The sequence below is a fragment of the Anarhichas minor genome, unplaced genomic scaffold (genome assembly GCF_050575085.1).
Source record: "Anarhichas minor isolate MPS153535 unplaced genomic scaffold, ASM5057508v1 ptg000040l, whole genome shotgun sequence".
NCBI classification, from domain to species: domain Eukaryota; kingdom Metazoa; phylum Chordata; class Actinopteri; order Perciformes; family Anarhichadidae; genus Anarhichas; species Anarhichas minor.
The window spans coordinates 13,285,470-13,297,992 of NW_027466486.1; the positions used below are offsets into that span (position 1 = coordinate 13,285,470).

At 42.6% G+C, this 12,523-nt stretch overlaps 2 protein-coding genes and 1 long non-coding RNA gene across 3 annotated transcripts in view; 2 read left to right on the top strand and 1 right to left on the bottom strand.

Annotated features, from left to right (window-relative positions):
* LOC142968663 (apoptosis-stimulating of p53 protein 1-like) overlaps positions 1-1,999 on the top strand; it is a 31,713-nt gene extending 29,714 nt beyond the window's left edge. The window contains exon 24 of the mRNA XM_076108638.1: positions 71-1,999. Coding sequence (XP_075964753.1) covers positions 71-112 — 42 coding nt within the window. The 3' untranslated portion in view covers positions 113-1,999. The remainder of the gene's footprint in view (positions 1-70) is intronic.
* A 1,020-nt stretch (positions 2,000-3,019) lies between these two features.
* On the top strand, positions 3,020-5,293 carry sdsl (serine dehydratase-like). The gene is made up of 8 exons (XM_076108441.1): positions 3,020-3,172; positions 3,340-3,376; positions 3,455-3,594; positions 3,706-3,794; positions 3,906-4,139; positions 4,221-4,351; positions 4,559-4,645; positions 5,010-5,293. Exons 1-8 carry the CDS (start codon positions 3,020-3,022, stop codon positions 5,141-5,143), a joined length of 1,005 nt encoding a protein of 334 aa, XP_075964556.1. The 3' UTR covers positions 5,144-5,293.
* Positions 5,294-6,033: 740 nt separating this feature from the next.
* LOC142968681 (uncharacterized) lies at positions 6,034-7,185 on the bottom strand. Its single transcript, XR_012959061.1, has 3 exons — positions 7,070-7,185; positions 6,397-6,872; positions 6,034-6,299 (listed from the first exon to the last, which is right to left on the bottom strand). It is a non-coding gene; the product is annotated as an uncharacterized LOC142968681 (long non-coding RNA).
* Positions 7,186-12,523: the final 5,338 nt, after the last annotated feature.

Here is a 12,523-nt window from a genome sequence, read left to right on the forward strand (position 1 = left end):
TTAACATGATGCAATAACCCTGCTCTCTCTCTCTCTCTCTCTCTCTCTCTCTCTCTCTCTCTCTCTCCAGCTGTATCCAAGGATCAAACCCAGACAACGCTCACTGGCTTAAAGCCCGGATCAGGAGCCACGTGCACGCTCGCAGAGGGCGCATGCACACAGAGCAGAAGAGGAACAGCGGCATGTGGGCGTAAAGCGTTAGCCCAGAAAGAAAGAACAAAGGATGGAGCTAGTCGGGAGGCAGACGGAGGGAAACAAAGCTGGAGCTCTCCCCTCTAATGAAGCAACGTTTTCCTGTTTGTTTGGATGCGATGCTGGAACCACAGAGACACTTTATGCTAGAATCATAATATATTTTCACTCAGTTGCTGCAGTAAAAAGAAATTGCCTGGATCTTATTTTTAGCAACAGTAGTTTGGCAACTTCACACGAGTTCAGCCGCATGAGAGAAGCTGAATAGAAAAGCAATGTAAAAAAAAAAAAAAAAAAGAAGGAAAAATACATCGCAGCTTTGTGCTTTACGAGCTCCGAACATGAAACCATGAGCTTGGATTCCACAAGGCTCGATCTGACTTTCATCCCCGGTGATGCCACTTTATTTTTGTACGGTGTTAATTCAAAAACACCCCCGAGGGATCTTCATGAAGCCGAGCTCATCGGCGCGCATAGCGGTGAACAGAGCATGTCGTCGGGACACACTTTCACACGCCGTGTGGTGAGAAGATGTAAATGCAGTAGAGTTCCAGGTGAAAGTATGTGTGGGACGTGAAGTTGGAGAGAGGAAAGTGAGAGGAGGGAAACAGACAGCGGGACTCTGAATGGGTGTTAAAGGAAGACTAAGACACAAAAAGGCAGCCTGCTTTTGATGCATGGTGGCTCAGGTCCACATCAACCCACGTGAGCACGAACAGATGTTGACGATATAATATCAAGGCATGGGTAAAGAAGAAGAAAAAAAGAAGTTGTTTTGTTTGAACTGACTTCAGAAGAATATTTCGATTCAGATTTCACAAAATGATAAAAAAAGAAAAAAAAGAAGCATCTGTGAATAGTTAAGGATGTCTCAACCGTTTACTACGAGTCTGTATTTCTGTCGACTCAGCGGCGGTGCGTGCTGTCATAGCAACATCTGTTCAACTGCAACACAGTTGCTGCTGGTATGAGAGGAGGGAAAGAAGGAAAACAAGAAAGTGAGAAATGTGTTTGTGAAATGAATTTGTGAAACCAAAGCAGCTACAACATGAGGAGGAGGAGGAGGAGGAGGAGGAGGAGGAAGAAGAGGAGGAGAGACACTATTTTCCTCATTTTTAATCAAACTTCTGCCACCTTTAGCCGTTAACACACAGTACCTGGTCCAGACTGGGGCATGGCACACATTGGTCCTCATGCTCAGGCTCTAACACTAACAATATTATAAAACAGCTCAGCACATTTTAAGCAAACCTGGGTTTAGAAGGTTGAAAACATAATGTACACATCATCCCTGGGCTAACCGCTGTAGTAACATGGGGCTAAATTAGCCGAGAGTGAGTGAAGAGCCTCAAGTGTGAAAACAACTTGACTTTTCTGTTTCTTTTTATTCATATTTACACATTTCGTTAGTTGTTGGAATGTATTAATCCCCTGATTTGTTGTTTTATTCAAACAATCGTTTTTGTTTTTTTCTATTGTTCTTGTTCTCATTCTTCATAGACACGTTGGTCTTGTTTCTGTGTGTCAGTGCTGACTCACTGCTGCCACCCAGTGTCCACAAAGGTTCACACACTAAGAGTCTTTTCCTTTCACGTGCCGTGTGAAAGATGAGGCGACGGGATGAGTGACGTTTGAAGTGTGAATGGCACATCGGTGTGAGGAGTGCAAACCATTCATTTGTGTATATGCAACCTGTAACTATTCAGTTAATGTATTATAATAATAATAATAAAGAATATATAATCCCTACCGAGAATAAACGCTGTGGCTGTGGCTGATTCAGTGTGTGATAAAAACATAACGAAGAAGAAAAGTCAACATAGAATGTCTCTGACATCTGCAGAGGCGCACACACACACACACACACACATTCACATTCAACAAGCCTTGGTAATAAAAGTGGACTTTGGAAGGAAACAAAGTTCACAGGTCACTCAAGTCTCTCTGCACCGACAGCAGCTCTCTTCACACGTAAGTTTATTTCTATTTAAGTTATAGCTTTCTGTACGTTACGTTTCAGTACGATTTTGCTGCGTCATTGTTCAACCAGGTAGCTTTCTTACACTTTTCTTTAATTCTACTGTGTGAAGGAAAGTCGCTTACAGACCGAGAGAAGAAACACAATACATCACATGTACATTTTCAATACCACGGTGGAATGAAATAATGCCCCAGTTGAGTAGTTTTCACTGGAACTATTTTGTACCGATATTGTCAACCTGCAAATAATTGACAGAGATACAACTCATTTCAAAATGTCCACTGACTGATATATATATATATATTATATATATATTTTTGCTATTTACTGTAGGCCTGATCAGAAAATATGTTTCCATTGAACAACAACAACAAACAATGATCAAACAAAAATGAGTTATTGCGCAGCTTTAACTTTATCTTGCTTTCAACAAGTGTCGCAACTGGTTCTTGCTTTTCCATGTGCACGTGTACATGCCTGCTCTTATCTTTCGCTACTGTTACTATGTCTCTGGCTGCACTTGAAGGCAGCACTGGCCGTGCCTTGCACCCAATAGGACAGAAAACAGTGTGACCACATAAAGTGTTGTTTCCTGTGGACTATACCTGCTGCCTCCTGCTCATCTCCAAACCACCTTGATGAAAACATCTCTTGAAAGGCCGACTGAAGTACTGGTGGCTAACTCTCTCTGACCTCAACTCAAGGACCACTATGGTTTTCTGGAGCTTTCCACCACATTTCACTGTCCTCATCAGTGGATGGTGTCTCCTTCACTTGTCATCGCACATTCAACCGTCTACTCATCTCAACAGATTGTTTGGCATATCAGCGGAATTAGGGGGCACCATGGCGAAGCATTTCCACCTGAACACACCGCTGCTGGAGAGCGTCGGCATGTCCAAACGCGTGGGAACCACCGTGTACCTGAAGATGGAGAATTCACAGCCCTCTGGCTCCTTCAAGATCCGTGGCATCGGACACCTCTGCCAGCAGGTAGGAGTCCTCCAAAGCATATTACTTCACCTCCATCATATCAGACACCGACTATCTGATGGCGCCATTTGAATGAAAGGCCCCCCTGTTGACTAATTGTGGTGTCGATTTTACCTAAGCATATACAAAAGACACTAACTTGCCCTTTTTTAATTCATCGCTCTCTCCTGCAGCTCACCAGACAGTCCAAAGGAGTTGTCTGCTCTTCAGGTGACACAGCCTGTTCATATGCACACTACAGTACCAATTGGTTGGACTATAATACAACATAATATGTTCTTTTTGAAGGTGGTAATGCAGGTATGGCTGCAGCCTACGTAGCCAGAAAAATGGGTGTACCGGCCACCATCGTAGTTCCCTCCTCGTCTCCTCAGCTGGTCGTTCAGAGACTCCAGGATCAGGGTGCTACTGTCAAGATTACAGGCAGGGTAAAGTATATTAATCATGTTTAAGTGCTGTCTTTTTGGCACCGACATCAGTCTTTAGAATTAAAAAAAAAAGACAGTTTGGAGAAGAAAAATGAAGTGAAATCTTTTAAGGTTTGGGATGATGCCAATGCAGAGGCTCTCGGACTGCAGGAGACTGAAGGACTCACCTACGTTCCTCCGTTCGATCACCCGCTGCTCTGGTAGAAAAACACTCATCACAATGCATGTTTCCATGTTTGCGACTGCAAAACTGCAATATTAAATGACTCCCTCCTCACACGACACACACACACACACACACACACACACAGGCAGGGCCACGCCAGCGTGATCGCAGAGGTCGCGACCTCCCTGGGTCCCGGCGTGAAGCCTGGAGCTGTGCTGGTGTCCGTGGGCGGAGGAGGGCTCCTCTGTGGGGTCGTCCAGGGCCTGAAGGACGCGGGCTGGACGGATGTACCCATCGTCGCAATGGAGACGGAGGGGGCCGACTGTTTCAACGCTTCGGTCAGGGCGGGGAGGTTGGTCACCCTGGATGACATCACCAGGTGAGAGGTTTAAGGGTGCTCAGGTGTTTTATCGAAATGCAACCGAAACTGACTTCATCCTCCTCCTCTGCTTCTCCACAGTGAGGCCAAATGTCTCGGAGCAAAGACGGTTTGCAAGAAAGCTTTTGAATACAGCCAATGCAGCGAGCTCACCATCATCTCTGCACTTGTGACGGACCAGCAGGCTCTGCGCGCTGTCGAGACGTTCCTAGGTTAGTGTGTGTGTGTGTGTGTGTGTGTGTGTGTGTGTGTGTGTGTGTGTGTGTGTGTGTGTGTGTGTGTGTCTGCTTGGACGTGCGTTTTAATTTTCTTTTGACCTGTAAAGACTTGAATGAACAGCCCAAATAGCATATAAGAAAATTAATTATTCTTTATTTTTAAAGTGTTAATTTAAAGCTCTGTTTGGTGTCATCTCGTAGACGAGGAGCGCGTGCTGGTGGAGATGGCGTGCGGAGCGGCACTAGCAGCCGTCTACAGCGGACTCATACGCAGATTACAGGACGAAGGTAACTACTCTGGAGCCATCAGCACCCTTATGAGGTTACTCGCCACCCTGCTTCCATAGTGCTTCTCTACTCACAGTTCTTCCATTCGTTGATACAACAGTGACATCGTGTTGGAGACAGGAGTATTCTGTCTGACAAGTCATTGCAAACGTGTCTTGTGGCAGCTCTTAATGATATTTCTTCTCATAGTTATTTTTCTTATACATTTGTGCATTATAGCAGATCTTTTCAGACTACAGCCATATCCGCAGAATATGTTTCAAAACAGTGATTATGATTAAACTTACTGTACATCGTAATTCCTTTCTGATGAGGGGAAACTTCTGGAGAAGATGATCAGTTTTGTTGCACTACTTGTTTTTAGGTCGGCTGCCGGCTCTCTTGGGCCCCCTGCTGGTGATCGTGTGCGGTGGCAGCAGCATCGACATGGAGCAGCTGACCCTCCTCAAACACAAGCTGCAGGAAGAAATTTGTGCTTCTCCTAATATTGTGGTGTAATTTTTAAGTCACATGAAATATGAAAATACAATGAGATTTGTTAGAAAGAGAACACATTTATTAAGTTATTCATCATTGAGAGAGTTATTACATGTGAATGTGTTTTTAACGTGCTCAGCTCAATGAACTGTCAGAATTCAATGACTACATCTCCCCACATGGTGGTTCACTATTCAGAAATACACTGGCCGTCCACAGAGTCTCTCTCAGAACACTTACTTCTGCTTTCAACAGATACTTGTTGATGTGACATAAGATGTACATTAATTGTACTTCAGCACTGACAGTCTGAAGCATTACAAAATATTACACTTCACCCACATATTTGTACATTCTAGTCTTCCCTTGGTCTATTTGTAAATACATTTGCAGCCTCGGAATGATTTCCATCTTTTAAATGAAAGCACCGCTAGTGCTGAATTGTTTTGTGTCATTTTCACCATCACATGAACTGTGTACAAGATGCACATCTTCTATAACATTCTGCAGTAATACACCGTCACCTGGCTTGTTTATGGGGGCAGAAATACAACTTTCTGACCTTCTGTTCTTCTGTTTGAGCGATCGTTCTGCACTGGAGGTGTTTACCTTGAGGAATACTACCAACTGTACACTCTAAATTATTTCACCGTAAATTAACAGTAACTTACTGGCAGCAGGGACACCAGTAAGTTACTGTTTTTTTACGGTACACTACCGTAATTTACTTTTACTGTATCATACCGTATACTGGATTACGGTACGTGATAGTAGGATAATTAGGTTTTACCGTGATTTTACGGTATATGCCAGAATGTTACCGTTTATTTACAAAGGGTAATACAACCCGCTACCTTTGCATTTAATTCCCAAAAATTGAAAGAACAACAATAGACATTCAACACATAATAGTTGCAGTTTATTACATGTTCTCAAATAATAAAGGGACATTTGTATTACATCACAAAACTCACAATGTACTGCATGTTTAGAAGAAAACTGTTATGGTCGGTTTATCCTGGACCCAAACGCAGACACCGGGACAGCAGAGTAGGTGAAAAAAGAGTTTTATTTTGCTTGTCTGTGGAGCCGGTGGAGCATGCAGGTGAAGCATGCAGGTGGAGCAGCGAGGCGGTGTGTGCGGCGGCGTCTGGGCGGCGACGTGGCACGGGACTCGCTGAGGCAGAGGGAAAACACAAGTTAGTAAAAAACGTCAAAAAGGCTAACTTTCCCTAAGAGAAGATTTAAACTCAAAGGGGCCGAGGTGTAGCTACCACTGAGTTGAAGGAACAATCTGACGATGAGACTGCAGGAAGCCGGGGTATTTAAGCTGAAGGTGATGATGGTGTAATTGTTGTCAGGTGAGGAGATGAGCCCAGGTGCCGGATGATTGCAGCCGCACTCAAGCCACACACACACACACACACACAGACAGACAGACAGACAACAGAGGGGAGACAAGCTGAGGTCACAGCGGAGCCGTGACAAAAACTAATAAACCAATAAAATCGTTAATGACCAGCTTAACTGAACTCATTAGCATCAACAGTATAACATTGAATTAAAATAGTATCAAGAACAGTGTAATAGAACTGCTTCACAGTCTAGCTTGATAACAAGTCTTATACACATTTATAGTTAATTTGAACAGCATGAACTCACATGAATGAAACAATAAGGAGAGAGAACACCTTAAAGAGGACTTGACTGCAGCGTCTGGCTGGTTTCCTCAATCTCTGATGACGAGTGACTGTAAACAAACAAAATAAAAACTTTAGAAACACAATGTTCTGAACTTCTGGAAAGTGAGCTGATTACGTTAGGTGAAGTAATAAAGCTAAGACGATGGACCACAATGGACTAACGTTCAACACTAAAATGAGTTTGATCTGGTGTTAATGTTGCTCCTGGAATAACACACACGGGTAACGTTACTGTTAGCGTTACCTCAACTGTTCATCGTCTTGAACACGTCGGTGATCTCTGTTCTCTCCCTTTTGATAATCGTCCTGTTTGCGGTCCTACAGTTCAATAAGAGCACAAGTAAACACAAGTTAGGTTACTAACGTTACATCTTAACACTGTAATCGGTGATTCACTTTATTTATGTTAACTTAACTTGCTATGCTGTTAGCGAGCTAACCTTTCTAAGGCTAATTGAGCTTGAGCTAGCTAACGTCACAGAGCTAACGTTAGCTCCACCAACATTAGCAACCTAATGTAATGAAACAGACCAAGTGAAACATTATCTGAGATGTCAACAATTCAATAATCATGAAGACAAAACAATACTAGAGACTTTGAATTTGAATTTCGGATGATAAGTTACCTTGGCTCCTCGGTTGATCTCCACATGGCTGTCGCTCAGAAGGATGAACTGAAGCTGTTGTGTCCAAAGTCACGTTCAGGAGCAGTCGGTCACGTCTTGTCACTCAAAAATGACTTTTAGGCAATGAGCAGTTTGAATAATAAAAATATTCTATCGTCATTACAGACACATTAACCTACAATAGACAGTACGATGTAGATGGATCGTGATTCACTCAACTTGTATAGAGAAGCGTGTATCCACCTCTTCACAAAAAATACTGTATCATGCTGTTAAATTACGGTAGTCTGCTATTATTGTTAATTGACGGCATTAACTGTTAATTTACAGCATTGACTGTTAATTTACATGTGAGGATGAACATTTAACTGTATGTTACAGTTATTATGAAATACTGTAAGATACCGTTGAAAATCCACCGTAAATTTACAGTAATTCGTTACAGTGTAGTATCCCTCAAGCTTTTATACACTGAATGCTTAGAATATTAAAGAGCTTGAAATCCATCATCTCTCACTTGTTCCCCATTTCAAATCCATCCCGAGGGAAGGTCTTCCTAAAGCTCTGTACATCCTGTGTGTATAAATACATTTTCCACATCAGTAAAACAGCCCTTAACATGTAATGACCTTCATCAGAATCAGCTTTATTTGGCCAAACATGCGTGCACATACAAGGAATTTGACTCGGTTCGTTTGACATTTACAATATATTTACAAGTGTTAGGTTTATCCTGAGGTGCTTGTTGCTCAGCGATACCTTTGCTTGCTTGGCAAGAGTACATCTCATGTCAAACAGGTGTTGTTAGTGCGTGTGTTGTCTCTCGTTCAGTCACAACGTGTGGCTCCTATGAATAACCAATCCTCCCAGCAGCACCGTAAGCAGCAGTGGGCTGATTGAAGTGTGTAATTCCCAGGAGCACCTGGGCACCTGCCGTGGGTGTCCACAGCACAAGGGCATACATGGAGTGGACATGATTGTACTGTAAATGCTTCTCTCCCGTGTGAGACTGTGAGAAGACTGAAGGTGACATGGGAGGTGCTGTTGTAACGGGAGTAATTAGAGATGTATACATCGTGAGAAATGATCTTTTCTACCCGATTAAATAATAGTTTCCTAGTCTAAATGATCTACCTGACCCACAGCTGTTACTCCTCTGGAGAGTGTGATTTGCCCGCAGACGGAGGAGCTGATAGAGGTGCCAGCTCATTTCTATGACAACAGGAAGGAGCTGCTTTGATGAGCCCAGCAGAGGGCATTTGAGCGGAGCCGAGGCTAAAAATAGGACGAAGTAAACGAGAATGAACGGAGGAGAGACGGAGATGGAAACAGTAGCATGTCTATCTATGCACTCGGACATGTTCCTGCACACATTGGTTTGGCTCTTGTCCTGACAGACTGTATTATAAATGTTGTGCCGTCCGTGTTTTTGTTCAAGTGCCTTAAATAGTGACAATTAAGAAAAAAACAATCATACATCTTTTTTGGTATCAATAAACTATAATTTGATAAAACATCTTTAACTTTCAAAATCCATCCTATTCCATCGTGGGCACAGCTGTCCACATCTGGAAAAGAGAAAGTCACTCTTATTATACACGACCTTTGGTTTATTTTCTGACTTTTCTGTAATCTTCTTTTTTCTTGTGAAATGCTGTTTTACTCTTTCAGGCCACTAAAAATAATTCATATACAAAAATTGAAGATGGGGAAAAATAAAATCCCTCTTTGATTGACTCCTTAACATGCAACCTATGACTTGCTTCATGTTAAGGGGTTACGAGCAAAGACGTTGAGAATGAGACAAAGAGATGCTGAACAGCTTAATGTTTTAATAGTTGTATTTAGCCAATACTTTGTATTTATCCATTGTAAGGGAATTGCCATTGCACAAATATCAGACATCTTCTAGCTGCACTCATGAGGTGAGGAAACTGTGGAGGATACTGCCCAACCATAAAGATTGTGTCTGCCCTCCCTGATCATTGCGATGCTTTCATCGGCCATCTCTCTGCTCTGTTTGACAGCGTTCATGTACGTATAGGTTACGCTATTTAAGATGCATGTCAGATTATATTACAAAGCATTTCTCAAATATGTAATCGGTGCATCGCAAAGTACACAATCTTTATACGCATGCCAAATACTGTTACACGCATCTCTGCTAGACTGAAAATCAGGGTTCTAAAGCGAGAGGCACAACGGAGTGAGGGTACAGAGAGAGTGTTACAAAATGCCTCAATTTGGTGATATTTACTCATCACACGGTAGAGTCTCCATGGCAACCTGATGACGGCATGGGGGTAAGTCGAACCTCAAAATGAGACTAAATTGGTTTTTACATTGAGGTTCGTACATTAACACCACATACAGTATAAGTAACATATTGGGCTGTGCTGCAGCTTGTGGGATTGGATGAAAAATAGAAAGCAAGTAATATATTAATATATTCTCCTTAACTTCCTTTGTGTTTTTCTACTTTTCTGAAGGAAAACAACGCTGTATTCAACAGATGTTGTCATTAATAACAGAGCCTAATGTCTGCTTTATGAATATTTTACTCCAGTTCTATATTTAACACCTTTACCAACTTTAAGATCCCCACTACAGGGACACAAATCAAGCATCGCATGCTTTTAATAAAATCCTATGCCATCGTACTAATCACTAATGTTGTTGTTGTACTTCTGTTGCCTCATACAGCTTAATGAGCCAACTTAAATTAGCTTTCCGGCTGACTAAGCTAATTTACATAATTACGTTTTATCAGCATCTTGCTAATACAACTAAGCTAGCTCTTTAGCTAAATTAAATGACTGTTCAGTATTTGCATCTACTGCAGTTCTTAATGTATCTTAGCTGAACCATATTTACTTCTAGTGGGCTAAGCGACACTATTAAAGAGAAGACTGTCAGCTTCCTCCCGGTGTCTCATGGACTGTACCAGCTATGAATCTCCCCCTTCCCTCACCCTGGACTGTACCACTCTATGAATCCCCCCCCCCCCCCCCTTCCCTCACCCCGGACTGTACCACGCTATGAACCTCCCCCTTCCCTCACCGCCCGCTTTGGTGGAAGCCCAAACAGAACATCATGGCGATTGATGGTAAGTAGGCCAATAACGCTTCAGCTGGAAATAATAAATGTCACAGCGGAATTCTGTCAAATAAAAAGTGCAAGTGATTTCAGGAGAATGGGGCTTGCTTTGGGTGGAATCGGTGAAAGTTGTTTTTCATTTATTTTGAAGCGGTGTGTGTGTGTTTTCCCCTCCGCCGTGTGTGAGAGGAGAGACAGATGGATCTCGTAGCGGCGGTGTTTCTAACGGTGGTGCTGAAAGGACAGCTCCGCTATTTCAACTGCATAACGTTTATTGAGACGGAGAGCAACTGAAACGTTGCGTTTCTATCCGCTGGTTGTGTTTCTACTGTTAGTTAAACACACGCCAACTCTGGCTGCCGTCTGTTGTCGGCAGTGGTGTTGTCGCCTCGCTGCACGCTGCTACTTTACAACTTGGGTCAATGAGAGCAAACTTCACACAGATGGGCTTTGAGGTTTCATTCAGTGGGTGCAATAGTGCTTTGGGAAGCTCTATTTCAGCTTTGTAATATCCAAAGTACTGAGTTTAGCTCATGGTTACTGCGTAATAGATTATTTCCTGTGTATATAATGTTGTGTTTTAGCTTCTGTGATTTCAGACATGTGCTTGTACACCTTCCTCTGCTTATATAACTTTGCAGGTTTTAAGCAGCTTTGGTGTGTTTATTCAATCAGTTTAAACATCACGATGCTTGCAGCTGTGGAATACAACGCTTTGAATGTCAGTCGAAAGAGGACATGACAGCTCAATTACAAATGACCTGTTTAATAATATTAAAGAGTGGAAGCATTTTCACTTTTCAATCAGATTATGAAGCTGTGTTCTGAAAAATACTTCACTGCAGTCATTTCTGTGTTTCCCAAAATACATCAATGTCTGCGCTTGATCTGTTATATTGTCTGATTATATGATGGGCTTTAACATTTAGAATTTACTCTTTCACTTTCATTATTTCTTCATATGGAATGATGCCTTTATTTATAAGTGGGCAGTAGAGACAAGACATGAGAGGAAGGAGAGGTATGGAAACTGACACAACAAAGTTTCCCAGACAGAACTGAACGGGGAACGCTGTAATCACGGTATATAGTATACATTTAAACCACTGGGTCAGGGTTATAAAGTTTAAAGGTCCGTACTGGTCTTATGAGAAAGAGGGGAAGTAGTAGGCCACGAGGAAAACAGGACAGCTGGGCTTGAAACCAGCACAGTGAATGTGAACTATCCAGTCCCTTCTGTAGACTCAACTACCCAGCAGCCCTCGGGGCTTTGCTAATACCGTTTGAGAAATTCAGAAGCACATTGTTCAACATGAGACTCATCAGTGTTTGATGGAGAATCTGAAAATTGTGTTTAAATGAATGCCAGTTACACCGAGAGTTTGATTCATTTGGTTTGAACCACAGCTAAGTGTTGTTTAATGCTACACTTCTATAAAATGATCCAAAGACCTTACAGTCTTATTTATTGGACAGTGTTGCTGACATTTTACCATTGGATAGAGGTATTGAAAACAAATCTGATCACAGCATTTTCAGTGTTATCTTAGCCTAATGGACTTCATGCTATTTTAGGAAAGAGCACATGAGGAAATAGTTGAACAGAAGGGTCCTATAACGATAAAGTCACCATGAGACACATTATAAGGGTCAGCTTTATACCCCTGCATTACTGAACCTCACCCAGCAGCCTCACTACCACCATACCTCCTCCAGTTCATCAGGCTGCCACACCTCGCCTGAGTTAGCTCATTCTACGCCGCCCACTGTCCTGAACTTCCCACTACATTAGTCAGCAAAGTGCTATTTTCCTTAAAGGCCGTGATCATAGAGGGCCCCTGTCAGCAATATTTCATCGTGGCTCTGCTGAGATCTATGCAGCAGCTGTTGGGCCGACTGACACCTGCAGCATCCGGAGGCCGAGCGATCCACACCAAGCGGGAGGCTGTTTCCGTCTGTACTTGTGATGTTAGGGT

Bases quoted from the DNA above. Each gene is read 5' to 3' on its own strand.
- sdsl (XM_076108441.1), top strand. From the start codon at position 3,020: ATGGCGAAGCATTTCCACCTGAACACACCGCTGCTGGAGAGCGTCGGC. The intron at 4,140-4,220 runs GTGAGAGGTTTA...GCTTCTCCACAG, and splicing joins ACCCTGGATGACATCACCAG to TGAGGCCAAATGTCTCGGAG. The intron at 4,646-5,009 runs GTAACTACTCTG...ACTTGTTTTTAG, and splicing joins ACGCAGATTACAGGACGAAG to GTCGGCTGCCGGCTCTCTTG.